The sequence below is a fragment of the Orcinus orca genome, chromosome 1 (assembly GCF_937001465.1).
Source record: "Orcinus orca chromosome 1, mOrcOrc1.1, whole genome shotgun sequence".
Taxonomy (NCBI): domain Eukaryota; kingdom Metazoa; phylum Chordata; class Mammalia; order Artiodactyla; family Delphinidae; genus Orcinus; species Orcinus orca.
The window spans coordinates 193,351,041-193,367,112 of NC_064559.1; the positions used below are offsets into that span (position 1 = coordinate 193,351,041).

General features: G+C 51.6%; 2 protein-coding genes across 5 annotated transcripts in view; one reads left to right on the top strand and one right to left on the bottom strand.

Annotated features, from left to right (window-relative positions):
* The window catches only part of NCMAP (non-compact myelin associated protein), a 561,420-nt gene that overhangs the window by 182,851 nt on the left and 362,497 nt on the right, over positions 1-16,072 (bottom strand). The window lies entirely within an intron of this gene.
* RUNX3 (RUNX family transcription factor 3) overlaps positions 15,329-16,072 on the top strand; it is a 62,888-nt gene continuing 62,144 nt past the window's right edge. Inside the window, exon 1 of the mRNA XM_004266679.4 lies at positions 15,329-15,679. Within this exon, the coding sequence (XP_004266727.2) occupies positions 15,622-15,679 (58 nt within the window). The 5' untranslated portion in view covers positions 15,329-15,621. The remainder of the gene's footprint in view (positions 15,680-16,072) is intronic.

A 16,072-nucleotide genomic window follows, 5' to 3' on the forward strand; every position in this document is an offset into this window, starting at 1 on the left:
GGGCAGAAGAGGGGGTCTTAACCTTTATTTGGGCCCTGGCTTCCTTTGGGAATTTTATGAAAGCTAGGGACCCTCTCACCAGAAACGACATATTGTATGTGACTTTGTGTGTGGTTTTTTCCACACAAAGAGGGGCCCCCAGACTCTCCGGAGCTTGCTGTACTCAGGGGAAGAATGCCCACTGTGGAACATTATCTATCCAGGTGGGGAAAGATTCATGAAAATTCAGGTATGGTGATGACATCTTGGGAGGAGAAAGAAAAAGACAGACACTGACTCAAGAGAAAGATACACACCAAAAATAAAATTTTTAACATCTGTATTGGAGTATAATTGCTTTACGATGGTGTGTTAGTTTCTGCTGTATAACAAAGTGAATCAGCTATACATGTACATATATCCCCTCCCTCTTGTGTCTCCCTCCCTCCCACCCTCCCTATCCCACCCCTCTAGGAGGTCACACAGCACCGAGCTGATCTCCCTGTGCTATGCGGCTGCTTCCCACTAGCTATCTATTTTACGTTTGATAGTGTATATTAGTCCACACACCAAAATATTGACCGAGTTTAATTCTAAGTAAGAGGTGTGGGGTAATTATTAAATTTTTTTCTTTGGTCTTTTCAAGTGTTCAGCACTGAACGTGTGTTGCTTTTGTAATTAGAGAGGGAGATGAACGTAACTACAGGCAGGGGAGAAAGACAGGAGGAGGAGGGGTCCAGCCCCCATCCGGGGCAGGCAGGTAGGCCTGGAGGGGCCCCCCGGGGGGCAGAGGCTGGCTCCACTCAGAGCTGTCAGGGACTTGCCTGGCCTGAGCCTCAGTTTCCCACGCTTCAAATGAGGACAGAGGGCCACCTTGGTCAGCAGGTGAGGGTGAAGACGAGGGGTAGCGTGTAACAGGCGAAGTGCAGGGCACAGCAGAGATGAACCCCCAGTCAGCTCTCCCCTCCTGCCCGCCCCCATCCTGAGGCAACTTCAGGCTCTTTGATCTGTTTCCTTGAAAGAGGGAACTCAAACATCTACGCATGAGGGGCAGGGGTGGGGTGGGAGCTGGGGACGGGGGCGGGCAACTTCCTCTCGGCCCCTCAAGAAACCTGGAGGGCCCGTTCCCCCCTCCCCAGGGACAGGACCATTTCTGAGGGTCCTTGGCCCTGTGAGGGGCCACAGGCCAAGGAGGGGCCTCCTGCGGTGGGCTGATGGGCAAATCTGAGCCTGTGGGGCTGACCCTGGGGCCAAGGGGACCCGCGGAAACTGCCTGCCAATTGGTTGCCCCAATCCAGTTCCCTGATGCCTTCTTGACCCTCAACTGGTAGTAAAAGTTCCGAGAGGTTGAGGCGCTGGCCCTGGGTGCACAGCAGCCTGTGGTAGAGCTGCAGGTTTAACCCGGGTCCTTTCCACTCTGCCTGGATGGGTGCTGCCATTGCCCCCATTTACAGACATGAGAGTTGTGTCTCATGCCATGAAGCAACTGGCAGAAGGGGGTTTGAACCCAGCTTGGCCTGGTTGGCAAGTCCATGCCTTTCCACGTGCAAAATTCACTTTGGTTCAGTTGAGGACTGTTTGGGGCACAATACAACGTGTGGCAAGCCCAAGCTGGGCCTTCTGGGCACATTGGCCCAGTCACGCCTCACGCGTGAGGCCTGTGCTATCGGACCCTTGGACAGTGCCCCAAGCCGCCAGTCCAGGATTCCAGGCAGCGAGGGCATCTCAGCTGCATGTTCGTTTTCTAGGTCTGCGGAAACACACAACCACACACTGGGCAGCTTGAAACAACAGAAGCGTATTCTCCCACAGATCTGAGGCCCAGGAGTCCCAGATCAGGTTGTGGGCAGGGCCGAGCTCCCTCCGAAGGCTCTAGAGGACAGTCCCTTCTTGGCCTCTTCCCGCTTCCAGTGGGGCCAACATTCCTTGACTTGTGGCTGCATCACTTTGGTCCCTGCCTCCTCTTTTCCGCGTGGCCTCCCTTTGCCTCTAAGACACATGAGACGGCACTTGGGGCCAACCTGGATAACCCAGATAGTCTCATCTCAAAATCCTTAATTTAAGCACACCTGTTACAATATAAGGTAATGTTCACTCTTTTGCCGTGTAAAGTAACATTCACAGGTTCCAGGATGTGGACATAATCTTCTGGGGATTCACCGCTCAACTCCTGAGAGCCAGGCAGGCCAAGGGTGGGATGTTGGGAGAGGCTGTCCCTTTCTCCAAAAATGTGGGGTTGCCGGGGAGACCCTCATGAAGGGTATTGGAGGGGGCAGGTTCAGAGCAGGCAGGCTTATCTCAGGGAGGTTGGGACAGGGGCCCCAGGGCTAACCTTAACAGGAAGCCACCACAGACTGCGTGGGGAGGGAAGGAGGGTGAGGGTCACCCTGCCCTTCTGCCCTTGGTGACAGGGATTGTAGCCTGTGTGTGTGTATAGGACGCCCCTGACCACAGCCCTCAGTCCCCCTTCAACTTGTTCTCTAGAGAAAACTTAGAACATGGAAACCTGATCATATTACACCCTCAAGACTCACCAACACTATCCTCACCTCTGGTCACCTTTACATCCTTCCAGAGCTGGCCCCTGTGTACCCGTTCAGCCTCCCCTCTCCCCGGGCCCATGGCCTTCTTCTGCAGCTCCCAAACCAGGCCGACCTCCTGTCCTCCTCCGGTCACTGCCCATGCTGTGGCCTCCACCAGGCCCACTCCTCACAGGTCTCACCCTCACCCATGGGTCACAATGGCTCCTGACTCTGTAAAATGTCACTTCATCCATGACTAAAATTCAGTAATTATTTGTGAACTTACTTGTCAAATGTCGATTTCCCCCAACAGACTCTAAGTCCCACAAGAGGAGAGGTCACGCCTGTCGTTTTAACCGCTGTGTCCTCAGCACTAAGCGTAGGATGTGACACGTAGTAAGTGCACAGTGCACAGCTGTTGAGCAAATGAAATGAAATTCGAGCCCAGCTCCCCAAGCCCCCTCTTTTTCAGTATTTCAGAAAAGGAGGGGCATTCATTCAATTCCTTATTTGGTCATTCGATCATGGATTCATTCAACAAACATTCATGAGTGCTTCTTCCAGTATCTGGAGACACACTTCCTATTTTTGAAAACTCACAGAAGGTGGAGGGGACCAGACATAGGAATGACAGCAGCTAGAAATTTGGAGAAGCTGAGAAGCCTGTTTCACAGAGGAGTGAGTTGTCTGTGGACAGGAAGCAGGGGCAGGGAGCAGGCAGGCCTCTCGGGAGAGATTACAGCAGGGGCAGAGCCACAGACTTGTGAAGACACCACACCTGGCCTGGGAGGCTGGAACTGGGAGGAACAGGGGGAGGGAAAGACCAGGGTTTTCTTGTAGAAAATGGGATGTTGTTGAAAGCGTAGGCAGGGTACTGACTGATTCTCCGCCTACCTGGCTGATAGGTGGAGGATGAGCTGTCATCCCACCAGGCAAGAAGCAGCATGGGGATTATTTTGCAGGTAAATTCAACAGTAAATGCAGAGAGGAGAGTGATCCAGGATCCAGCTTGGGGACAGGGCGGATGACCGTGCCATTCACGGAAGAAGGAGAAGGGGGTTCTGATGAAGTCCCTTTGGGAGCTGTGGCATTTGCCTTGTCTGTGGGACCTTTGAGTGGACTACCTGGGAGATGGTTGGCTATTTCCATTTGTATTGGTTTTTCTCCATTTCCCACACTCAGATCTGCTTGTCACCTTTCTCTGCACTATTCTGTGTACCCGGAGGCTACCATCTATGGCCTGCCTCACCTGGTCTCCATGCCCTCTGGCACTGCAGGAGGTGCTCCTTCCCTGCCTGGCTGGCCATGGTTTGGGCAGTGTCTGCGTTCCTTCTGTGAGTCACCTCCTGTCCCAGAGCTGTTGACTTCCCGATCCATCTCCCCTCCCTCGTCCCTACAGGCTGGGGTGATGGTTTCCCACTGCTGCTAGAATCTGGGACCATCAGCATCCCTTGCTGGCTCCCTTGATCCTGCCCATACCTCCATAAAGAGCTGCTTCCTCAATGCTCCTTAGTCAAGGCTTTGAGGGTAACATCTGTTTCCTCCAGGATCCTGACAGATGCACCCTTATAGGGGCATCGGTTTCTGGGTTCTTTATTCTATTTCACTGGCTTAATCGTGTCATCTCGTGCCAGTACCTCTCTGACTTCATGACTGTAACGTATCCTAGATCCTGATATTGGGCAGGGTGACCCTTCTAGCTCCCCTCTTACAGAATTGTCTTGGCTTTTCTTGGCCATTCTTCTTCCACATGAGCTTTAGAAATAGTTTGTCAAGTTTTACTGAAAACTCCTGTTGGAGTTTTTACTGGAATTGCTAATATAATTTATAAGTGAATTTGGAGGAGAACTCACATCTTTTAAAGTTGAGTCTTCCCAAACACAAACAAGATATATATGGAATTCTTATTTCAATCAAAATCTTCCCCAGACTCTAGAAAACAGAAAGGAGTGGATTGAAGACATTAGTTTACTTCTGCTTCCTATCTGTAGAGTGTTGTTGTCGGCTAGGTGGTTGGCGGTGTGTTTTTTGGTTTGGGGGGTTATTTTAGGTTCTTTGACTACCAGGTCAGAGAGAACAGAGAAAAGATAACAGCAGCAAAGTGTAGGAAGCTGTAAAGCATCTGTGGGAGAAGCCACTGACTTGGCAGACCTGAGCGACCTGAATCCCCACAGACATGCCGTGGGAAAGCAGAAAGCACTCAGCTTCTTACATGGCAAAACTGCCAAAGACTCAGGGATTGGGCACAAGAGATACATCCAGAAATGCAGGTGGGGAAGGGACTGAGAACAGGAGGAATGTTCGAAAGTCTGTAGGAAGCAGTTAGATCCCCAGATTCTCTCTCCCACCTCAGTAGGATATTTGAGGTTTATTTTTTGGAGAGAACAAAAATCAGAGGGTCTCTGGACAGGAGGGGACCAGCCACATAAAAGATAGAGGTTATGTATGGCATGAAGGATCATGAAGGATCAGGAGAATGTTACATATGTGCATTTATAACCCTCTTGGCCCAGAATATTGGCAGCCAGTCCAATACCCTCTAAAGACATCAAGAGAGTCTACCCCAAGGAATCTGAGCAGACCAAGGGGAAAGATCTAAAGATACTGACCAAGGAATTGACCTACTCAGACCCCTCTATGAAGTCCAGAGTCCGGCTGGACTCAATTACACGGAGCTTCCAATCAGAGTTTAGTGCCCCTCTATTAAACAGGGCAGACAGCCAAGGAACATCAGCCATATGAAGAAAGACTCTACCAGGAAAGACAAGACAAAATAAAATGGAAAAAATAAAGTAACTGAAAAGAAACACACTAGACAGGGAGATGAAATCTTTTTTCGAAAGTCTATCATTCATATCTTCAGAGGGATAAGGAGAAGGTACTGCATCTATGCAATAAGAAAAGAGATGAAATGTAATAATTAGAAAATCAAAAAGTATGAATTCAAATTATTATAACAAAAATTAGAAACTTAATAGAGACATGGAAAGAAAAATATGAAGATATCTCCCCCCAAAAGACTACAAAAACACAAAGAAACAGAAGAGAGGATAAGAATTTTAGAAATTATGAGAATCTTAAATTATTTAGAACTTTAGAAGCCTCAACAGAAAGATAGAACAGTGAAAAGGGAAGGGGAAAAAATAATCAAAGAAATAATTCTTGAAAACTAGCCAGGATCGATCACCATAAAAGTCCAAGTCATAGGATTAATGGAATGTCCAGAACAACGGGTGAAAATAGAACCACACAAAGGCATATAATGGTGGAATTTTAGGACACTTGGGACAAAGCATATCTTCAAAGTTTTCAGAGAGAAAAAAAAATAAGCTATTTTCAGAGATTAAGAATCAGAATGTCTTCAGACTTATCAGTAGCAGCACAAAAAGCAAGAAAACAATGGAGAAATACCTTTGAAGAGGGAAAATTATTTTAACTATGATTTTTATGCCCAGCCAAACTACCTGTGAAGTATGACTAAAGATGTCATCAAATGCTCATCAATAAATCTACCTTGCATGCATCCTTTCTTGGGAAGCTACTGGAAGATGTGCTCCATCAAAACAAGGAAATAAACCAAGAAAGAGAAAGGATCCAGAAAACAGAGCTTCTGGTGTAAGAGGGGGCAAAGAGAACCCCAGGATATCAGTGTAGAAAGATCACAGGTTAATAGCTGAGTAGCAGACCTGGAGAGCAACCAGTCTAGACTGGAGCAGGTTAGGATATTCCAGGAGAGAGGACTCCATAAAGGAATCGATGCCATTGAATTTCATAATAGGAGATTTGGACAACTAGTGGAGAGTTTGGGAATACATTTGTGGTAAGCACACAGAAAATTATGCAAATGAAAAGCTAAACAAACTATAACTCCAGGGAAAACAAAAGGCTATGCAAGCAAGGAAATGTGATCAGAGCATACTATATGACCCAGCCGGGAAAGCATTTACCCAGTTGAAAAAAGGAAATGCTAACAGCTCATCTAACCAAAATATCCTAGGAGGATAGAAAGGTACATGGTTTAGGAGAAGGCCAGGTAAAAGGAGCTAAATCCTCTTTCATATGGAAAGTCAATAGATAATATCTAAAACTGAAAAATCACAATGAACTTGGTAAACATATTATTTAGAGAATTGGAGGAAGTACTAAAAGAAACAGGTAGAGGTGTTGAACATGGTTTTCTCTGAGGAGTGGGAAGGAGCGCCTTATAGAAGTATTTGTTTACATCATAAGCGTGCATAACTTTGAGGGAATAATAAAAAAAAATTTTAACTAAAAATTAAAAGACAAAGCAGACTTCTTTGGCCAAAGTGATGGAGGACAGAGTCCCTCTCCCCGCATTCAGCCTACTCCCTGGTACCTTCCTCCTTGAGGGTACGCTGAGACACTGACCCCGAGGGGTTTCAACAAACACTATTTAAAAAGTGTTTAAATATGCTGAAGCATGGATAGGGGAAGCTCAGGCTCTGGGACAGGCAGTGAGGCTATGACTTGGTACCTCATCTACTGTGCTAACACATTACTTCCCTAATGTCATGACAGCTCAGAAGTGTTGATAGGAAGGATACTGAGGAAGATGCCTATGAAATAAGAAATCCTTATCTATCAGCGCCAAGGGATGCCTTAGAAATCATACACCCTCCCCAGATAGACAGTTCCCCTAAAGAACAGGTTGGCCTGAGGACATCTTCTGGTCTTGAGTGAGCTTTGCCCAAGGGGAGCAGCAAGAATTGTTGGAGAGTCATTACTCTTAGAATAACCCTCACCTAATGAGAGATGGGAGTTGGTGGATACACTCCCCAGCTCCCTGGCCCTTGGGGAAGCAGTTCTGTGCGGGTTCCACCCACTTCCTCAGAGGGGTCCCGGGGGGTAGAGCTCCGGGTGCCAGAGCGGCAAGCTGAGCCCTGTATGGGCTACCTTCCCTTCCCTGTGCCACTTCCGCCCCCCCTTCACCCCTGCTTCCTGGGATCATTTCCCAAATAAACTGCTTACACTTAGTTCTTAGGTTCAAGGTTTGTCTTTGGAGGAACCCAGACTAAGACAATGATCTCACCCTGTCCTTTTACATATAAGGAAAAACGACCCAGAGAGGGAAAAAGAACTTGTCTGATTTCACACAGCAAATTATTTGCAGAGCCTGACAGCATGGAAAGAGCATCAGGCCACAAGTCGGGTGGTGCAGATTTGGGCATTAGCTGTGTGGCCTAGGGCAAGTTCCTGCCCCTCTCTGAGCCTTGGCCTGTAGCCTCACTGGCCGGGACTTTCTCCTTACCCCAGGCAGCCCCTCTTCCTACAATGCTGCCACTTACTTGCAGATGCTCAGAGCATCCTATTTAAAGTCAAGAAAATGCACACACACAGTGAGGAGGAAGCCACAGCCCTGGATGGTAGCTAATTCTTTAATTTCCTTGAGGGCTGCAGAAATTCCTGGGATACTAGATCGGTGGCATATGAAATGCCTCACCATTTCCCAACCACATAATGACACACACCCCCTTCCTTTTGCCTGGGTCAGCAAATTTGCTGGCCAGCACACCCTTGCAAACGGGGTCATTATGATTGAAGGAGAGAGAAAGGGATGGAGATTGGTGGGGGAGACATTAAGACCAAATCATTTTTTAAAAATTACAACCCTATCCAGGCTCCTCCTGGGGCCCAGCCTCCTCAGAGAAAGCAGCAGGGATTGGGGGATGGGTGGGGGTGGGGATTGAGACTGGCAGCTTCTAGCAAAGGCTTCAGGAATTCCAACAGATGAGGTTCAAATCCCGACTCCACCACTTCCTAGCTCTGCAAACTCAGGTGGGTCCCTTTTCTTGTCGAAGCCTCAGTTTCCTCAGGAAAATGGGAGGGGGGGAGAATAATAGTACCCACCACACACACACACACACACACACACACACACAAACACCATTTGTTGGGAGAATGAACCGAGGCCATAGGTGCCAGGCCCTGGAAGCCCTGTCGTGAATCCTGGCCTCATCGTTTGCTGTCCAGGTGATTTTGAGCACATATATTCCTTTCTCTGAGGCTCTGCTTCCTCAGCTGGAACATGAGACTAACTAATGATAAAATAGACTGTCTGGGTTCAAATCCTGGCTCCATCCGTCCTGAGCCAAACTTGGGTAGGTCAGTTAACCTCTCTGAGACTCAGTCTCCTTGTCTAAGTGATTGGATTCTTGTGAGAATTGAGTTAATTTACCTAAAGCTCTTGGAAGGGTCCTTGGCATGCGGGGAGTGCTAGTTTACGATCATTGTTATGATTATTAGTATTGCGTTTGCGGGGAGAAAGCACTGAGAGAAAATGGGGGGCGGGGGGGCTCCCTGAGCAGGAAAGGACGGAGCCCTGAGCCTGCGTCTGCCACGTGTGGCCCTGGGGGTCGGGGCAGGGTGGGCTGGAGACACCCTTCCTTGCTGCCCTCCTTCCCCACCCCGCCCCGCTGAGGAGTGCCCACCTCCAGCAGGGTTTGTGGTCAGACAAAGCCTGTCCCTCAGAAGGTCTAAGCCCCTGGCAGCACTCTTTGATGCTAAAAATAGATTATTCCACCAAAAAACCCAGAGAGAGCTCGTTTTAGGAGCCCAAAGGGGCTACAGCTTGGAGTTTTCTTGCTTTCTCTGAGGGGCCTGGGACTCTGAGGGAGGAAGCGTCAGGGGCCAGTCTTTCCAGGTCTCAAAGGAGCACAGGAGAGGCCTCTGAGCTGGACCGGCCGCTTGGGAGGGATGCACTCTGGCCGGGGTGACCAGTCCTGCAGCCTGGGACTCGGGTTCGGGTGGCCCTCGACTGGGATCGAGTCAGCGTTGCTGGAAGCAGGGCCTCGGTGGGACTGGATGGGAGGGCAGGAAGCTGCTGGGAGCACCAAGGAGCCTGGGAGAGTTGTGAGTCAGCCACACGCCCCCTCCTACCACCAGCCCTGCCCTCCATACAGGACACCCTCACCCCTTACATGCTGCCGCCCGGGCTCTCAGACCATCCGCCACAAAACAGCAACAGAAGAAGAGCTTACCCCAGCCAGCTGCCTACCTGTGTTCTTCCCAGGGGTTCCCTCCTCACCCGCCCACCCTGGGAGAAGACAGGGGCTTTTGATCTTCCCCATCTTACAGGTGAGGGCAGCGAGGTGGGGACAGGACTGGCTGACATCGCGTGGCCAGGAAGAGCCTGAGGGCGCTCTCCGGACTCCAAGGCCCCAGCATGTCAACCTCCCTAGAGGGGACTTGAGGGAGAAAAGGGAAGTCAAGGGGCGCCCTGGGGATGGCTGGGTGTGGCGGCAGCAGACCTGCAGTTGACTCCCTCTTACCACACCTGCGACTGCACGTGAGGCCCTTTGCCTCTGCGAGCCTCAGTTTCCCCAGCTGTAAAGATGGAGAGAAGCATCTCTGCTCTGTCTGCCTGGGATGTTCGTGTGCAGGTGGCCGTGGGATGGGGGAGCACGTGGATCATTATTTTAAGCAGCAGGGAAACTCTGGCCAGAGAGAGAGGCAACAAGTCCATTTGGGGGGCAGCTGGGTAGAACCCAGCCTGTGTTCTTCCCCTGCAGGGGGCTCTGTTTACTCCTCCACCCGCTTCTACCTGCCTTTTTGACAGAGGGCTTATGGCCGAAATGTATCCAAATCCAAACGTGTACTGATGGTGGAATTTCAGGCAGGAAGAAAGGCCGTGAGTGGAGCTATCAGGGTCCCTGGTAAAGCAGATGCTGAGAGTGAAGATTGTTGCAAGATTGTCCTTAATGCCACCAAGCCTATGGCAGCTACACAGAGATGGCAGCGTGGGTTCCAGCAAAGGGAGGGCCTGGAGAAGGGGGCTGAGGCAGGAAGGGGGAGGAGAGGGAGGGGTTTGGTTCTGAAGGGGGCACCGTGAGCAGTTTTTTGAAACAAACAGCAGGAAAGAGAGAGGCGGGGGGCGGGGAGGGGAGAAGCCCAGAAAGCAGGCGGAGGGCAGGCTGAGTTTGATCCTGCTTCCTCCATCCACAAACAGGATGCCCTTGGGCAGGTCTCCTCACCTCTCTGACTACCCCTGGAAATGGCAGGAAGACCAGTATGCATGGCTGGCTGTCCTGAGAGCCCACCATTGGAGACCCTGTGCATACAGCTCCTGGCATGTGCATCCCACCTGGTACCTTCTTAGCTAATGATCCCTGGCTTGGCCTGTGTATCCTGGCCCCTGGGTGGGCTGTGTGCTTGCAGGCCTCATCCTCTGACCTGAGCTCCCGATAGAGCAGGGGGTGGATCTGGCTGGGGGGATAAGGGGAGATGGGGGAAGAGACATCTTATCTTGATGTCTCTGTGCTGAGCTCTGAAGGTAGAGCCCCCCACCCCCGCTTCTCTGCCCTATCCCCTACCCCCCCACACACCCCCACCCCCGGGCAGCTTGCAGTAGATATCAAATATCATTCCAGTACCTTCCTTGGACCCAGTGCTGTGATTGGCTGGTTGAAAGCCAGGATTTGAACTCTAAGACCTTACCTCAAATCTGCTGCCTGTTTTGTCCAAGCTGGCTGTGCTGACTCCTAGAAGCTAAAACTCGGGATTAATTCCTGTGATTAGTCTTTTCCTCATCAGAAAAGTGAAGAGAGCCACACCTATCCCGCAGGTTGTTGGGAGGGTCCAGTGGGTTCAGAAGTGTGCCACCTTTGTAAACTGTAAGGTTCATCGACAGGCCCGGCAGCCAATGCTCATAATTCCCCAATCACAGTCACCCAAGGTTGTAGTGAAAGTATCAGCTCTGCACGCAGGTTAAGAAAAAGGATTTCATCACCATTCACAGTAGGTGTTTTCTTAACTGACCCCAATGTAAATGGCCCATGGGGTTCACTGGTTCTTCTGGTGTATTATGCCAGTGGATGCCCTTGGCCAGCAGATCCCTCGCTGGTATCCACACCTTCTGGTCCCACCAACCCACTGAGCTGTCAACTTGCCAAACATCTGTTGGGTTTGTTCCCAAACCCGTTCGTTCCAGCTGGGTTTCCATGGTTACAGAACTCCACTGAATACCATGCCAGTGTTGGGCCACTTTGCCCTCAGACCCATCTACTCCCTCCCCTCTTTGGCTCTATAATGCAGAGGTCTGATGCCACTACGTCAGCCGGCTCCAGCTCCATTCGACTGGTGGAAGGCACTAGAAGGATGTTGAAGGACGGCAGGAAGAGAGGTTGCTTTATTCTTTGTCTCAGGGGCCCTCCATGGCAGCTGAGTCTCCTCTGCGGCTCCAGCAAATGCAAGACTGGCCATCATGCTTCTGCTTCCGCTGGGGACCCTAGCGGCAACACTCCTCCTTGTGTCCCTCTTGCAGAATGGTGGCAGTGGCTTCCTGCTGTGGCTACTCTTGGGGCTCCTCCCCACCTCTGTTTGGCTTCTCAGCTCTTCCATCACCTGGGTTGCCAATAATCCCTGAACTAACTTCCTTCCCTCGGTGTCCATCACTCAAAGTGGCTTCTGTTTTCCTAATTGGACCCTCACTAGTGGTGATGTGATGTTGTTCATGGTATGAGGCAAAACGGGAGTGTCTATCTCTGTGAAAACTTTCCAAGGTTGAACACCTTGGAAAGACTCGGTGAAGGCAAGTTGCTAAAAAATAAACTGAATTGGGTATGGGTGAAACGTAAAAGATTGGGCGAAGGAGTCAGGTCTAGATGCTGCGGGGTGCTAATTGCTTTGTAAGCATCTTTACATTTGCATTCCACTTTAAAGAGGACAAATCTGGAAATTGTAGGAGACGCCTTCTGGGCTGGTTCGAGACAGAAGAACAAGAGGGAGGCCATTTATAAATTTAAAGGTAAAATAAAGGAACATTACTATTTTTTTTAATGATTTCCTTCTTCAACCAAAGTTTTGGATTAACCTGATCTAATGATTCAGAGGCTTCTAAGGTATTGGATTTTTTTTTTTCCAGTGGAGAACAAGAGGACACCTGACTGCCCAGAGCATGCCGAGAGGGTGCACGGTCAGAAGCGGCAGGAAAGGGAATCTCAGGAACTGGGCACCTACAATGTGCCAGGCACACCCACAATATTTGTTTTCATTTAATCCTCTTTGAAATTTTGAGAAGTGGGTCCTGCTGTTGGCCCCATCTCACAGGCGAGGAAGCAGGCTGAGAAGAAAAAAGCCTTTTGCCCACAATCTCACAGCTCATAGGAACAAAGTCAGGCTTCGGGAAGGTTCTTTCTGCTTCCCCAGGCAGCCTCCAGGCGTTCGAGCAAAGTCTGGTACATGCCTCTGAAGAGGCACATGGAGATTATAAGCCTCTTGAGGGAAAAACCAAACTTGTCACCCAGTAAGCATTTGCCACGTGGTCCCAGGAAAGCAGTAAACCACCTGCTGCACAGAAGTGCCCCTGGGCCCCCTTCCTGGGCCTGAACTCAGCTTCCCAGGGAGGGGGAGTCCCTCAGAGTGACCAAAGTATAGGTGTTATGGGGGGCCCACTCTTATGTGTGGAAAAAACAGACAAGTGCGTAGGGTGGTACGTTAGAAACTAGAGGTGGTGTCGGCAGAGTGGAAACAACTCCTGGGCTGGGAAGCAGGGGCCCGGGTTCCACTGACTCACGGGTGAGGTAGGGTGAGTCTCTGCCCCTCTGGGGGGCCTCAGTTTCCACTTCTATTAAAGGGGGTCTTTCCAGTTGTGTTCACCTCTGATCTATTTCACAACGTGGCAGACTCCAAAACGCTCCAGATTTAGTCAGGAGGCCAAGGCCCCTTGGCAGGCTCTACTTGTGCCGCTGACCGCCCCTCCTTCCCCCCCCCACCCCCCACCCTGGCCCTCCTCGGGCCAGGCCAGCTGATGAGTTTCCAGCAGGGGCAGTCTATCCTCCTATGTGACTGTGATGGTTCTTTTCCTGCACTTACTCATAACAGAGCCCAAATTACATCACCGAGCCTCAGACAAGGAAACCAGCCTTCATGGTGCCCTCACCCAGTTGCCTGTCTCTTTGAGAAATGTGTTGTCCCCATTTTACAGGAAAGGAAACTGAGGCCTGGAGATGGCAAGTGACTTGGCCCATAGTCTTGCAGCTGGGATCCAGCAGAGCTGGACTGGAACTTGAATCTGACTCCAGAGCCCTGTGGCTTTCATTGTAAACCTGCTTCCTCTCTGGACAAATGAGAACCTCCACCCCCATCCCCTGCCTCCACCAACTTGCCAGTCAGGAAGAGGAGACTGAGCCTTCATGAGGATCTAGATGAGGCACAGACAACAAATTTCCTAGGGCATCCCGCTCCCGGGTGACCCAGTGAGGCTGGGGGCAGAAGCAAGTCTCCCTGGGACCTTGGACGAGCCCCTCCTCCCCCGGATGCCCCTTCTGCTCCGCGTTAGCTTACAGAGAAGAGCGTGAGTCCAAGGCTGGTGCCGGGGTCTGGCCCCAAGCTTGGGCTTCCTGGGAGGGGCCAGGTGGTGGTGCCCAGTCTGCAGAGGACTCTTGGAAACCTTGGGATTTAGCTTAGAGGATGCTGCAGAGCACTGTGGTGTCAATGCTGAGGCCCAGGCTGCTGAGCCAGCGGCTGACATTCTAATTCCACTCCGAATACTGTGTGGCCTTGCACAAGCTGACGTCAGTATTCTGGGCCTCAGTGGTCTGGCCCATGAAATGGGAGAGTAGAACTTACGAGGGAAATGGTAAAACCGCCACCCTCCCCCACAACGCCTGACCTGGTTTCTGGGAACACGGAAGTGTGGCGTTGAATCATCCTCCATGTCTCTCCTACTTTGGAGTCTCCCTGGGAATGGAAGCCTTCAAACAGGGGCTGACAAAGGGCACTGGGAGCCGGGCGTGGGGGGAGCGGGGAGTGGGAGAGCGAGAGGAAAGACCCAGAAGCAGGAAAGCCCAGGCACGTTAGGCTGGAACAGAGGACGCTACGGAGATGCACATGTAGGCAAGATGAGCAAAGAGCCTTGAACGACTGGCGCAGGCCTCAGAACCCGAGCTCTGCACAGGGCCCCTCGGCGAGGCCATGCCACCAGCTTTCCCTAGGAGGGCCTTTCTGAAGGCAGACAGGCCTCGGCGTGAGCGCCGCTGGCATCCCTTCATGTGTTTCCCTTTGTACTTAATCCCAACTCCCCTAAAATCGCCCTCAAGTGCTACCCAGCCACACATGTGGACGCCTCTCCCCAGCTGCAGTGGTGGACGATGACAGCGTGAGAGCCACACGCAGCCCAGGGTGGGGGGGCCTGGAGGGGATCCGGGCTCCCGGTACCCAATGCAGGGCCTGCAGGGCTCCCGGCTGCCCGGGCCAACACTGGCCTTAATTAAAAAGGGATCTCCCACAGGATCCAAACGGCCCCCCCCCAACGCCACTCCCTCTCCAGCCGCTTCCAGTTCTGCTTCTGGGCCGCGTGCTGAGGCTAGCTCCACAAATAAAAGCCATCCCTTTTTGTTCTCTCTTTCTCTTTCTTTCTTCTTCTTCTTCTTTTTTTTTTTTTTTTCTAAAAAGAGAGAGAGGCAGCCACAAGATCTTCTAAGAGGCTGTGACATCACGGCCCAGGTGACCGCCGCCCAGCCAATGGGCCAAGGCCGCGAGCTGACTTCTTGCATCCTGTGAGCTGAGGTCGGGTTGACACCGTGAAGGCCTGGTCCCTCAACCACAGAACCACAAGGCCAGGCCCTCAGCCGCCTTCAAGGCCTTGCGCCGGAGCTGGTTGGCTCCCCGTTCTCCCACCCCCGGGCCGCCCTCGCACCCACTGAGCTGAGCTGTGCCGGGGGCGAGCCTCATTCATTCATTCCCGTGGCACTTGATGCTGGGCTGGCTCTGCTCTCACTGCCCTGCGACTCCTGCCCTGGCTGCCAAAGGCCCCTTCCCGTCATCTAATGATACACTCTGCATACGCTTCTGTTGAAAATTTGTGGCGAGACATTCCTGTGGGACCTGGAATCCAAATTCTTGGGTACAAACAGAAACTTACTTTCCTTGGGGATTTTTTTTCTCTCTCGCTCACACACACACTCTCGCGTTCTTTGCTTTTTTCTTTTTCATAGCAGTAGGGGGAATAAAGGGACAAAACGAAAAAAACAAACAAAAAGCAGGAGCACCCCCCCCCCTTTATTTTCAAAAGTAGCTAGGAAAAAATAAAACGACAGCCAACCAAGTCAATCCCAACCCAACCCCCTGAAGGGCTGAAACCTCGCCTTCCTCAGAGCGGGGCATGGCATCCAACAGCATCTTCGATTCCTTCCCGACCTACTCGCCGACCTTCATCCGCGGTGAGTAATGATCCCCCTTTCGGGTGGGGAGCTGTGGCCAGTCCCCGGACCGCGACCCTCCACCGCCAGCCCAGGCTGCTTTCAAGTGCCCGGGCTGACTACCTAAATCCGCTGGCTTCTGAAAGCCTGAGGTGGGAAGAGGGCTTGGTGGCCTCCGTGGTCTCCTGCAGCGGAGCACCCTTGTGGACTTTCATCCTCAGCTGGTGGGGACTGTTCGTGGTGGGCGCCATGGATACCACAAGACCTCAAGACCTCAGAGGCCAGACCTCGGAGGGTCGTGGGGTGGAGCGGACACGGGGGTGTCCCTGTGACCCGAGGCTTCCCGCCTCACCATCAGGGCTCCTGAGCCCAGCTGCCCCAGCCCCTGGGCCATCCAGAGAGCTCAGACCCTCT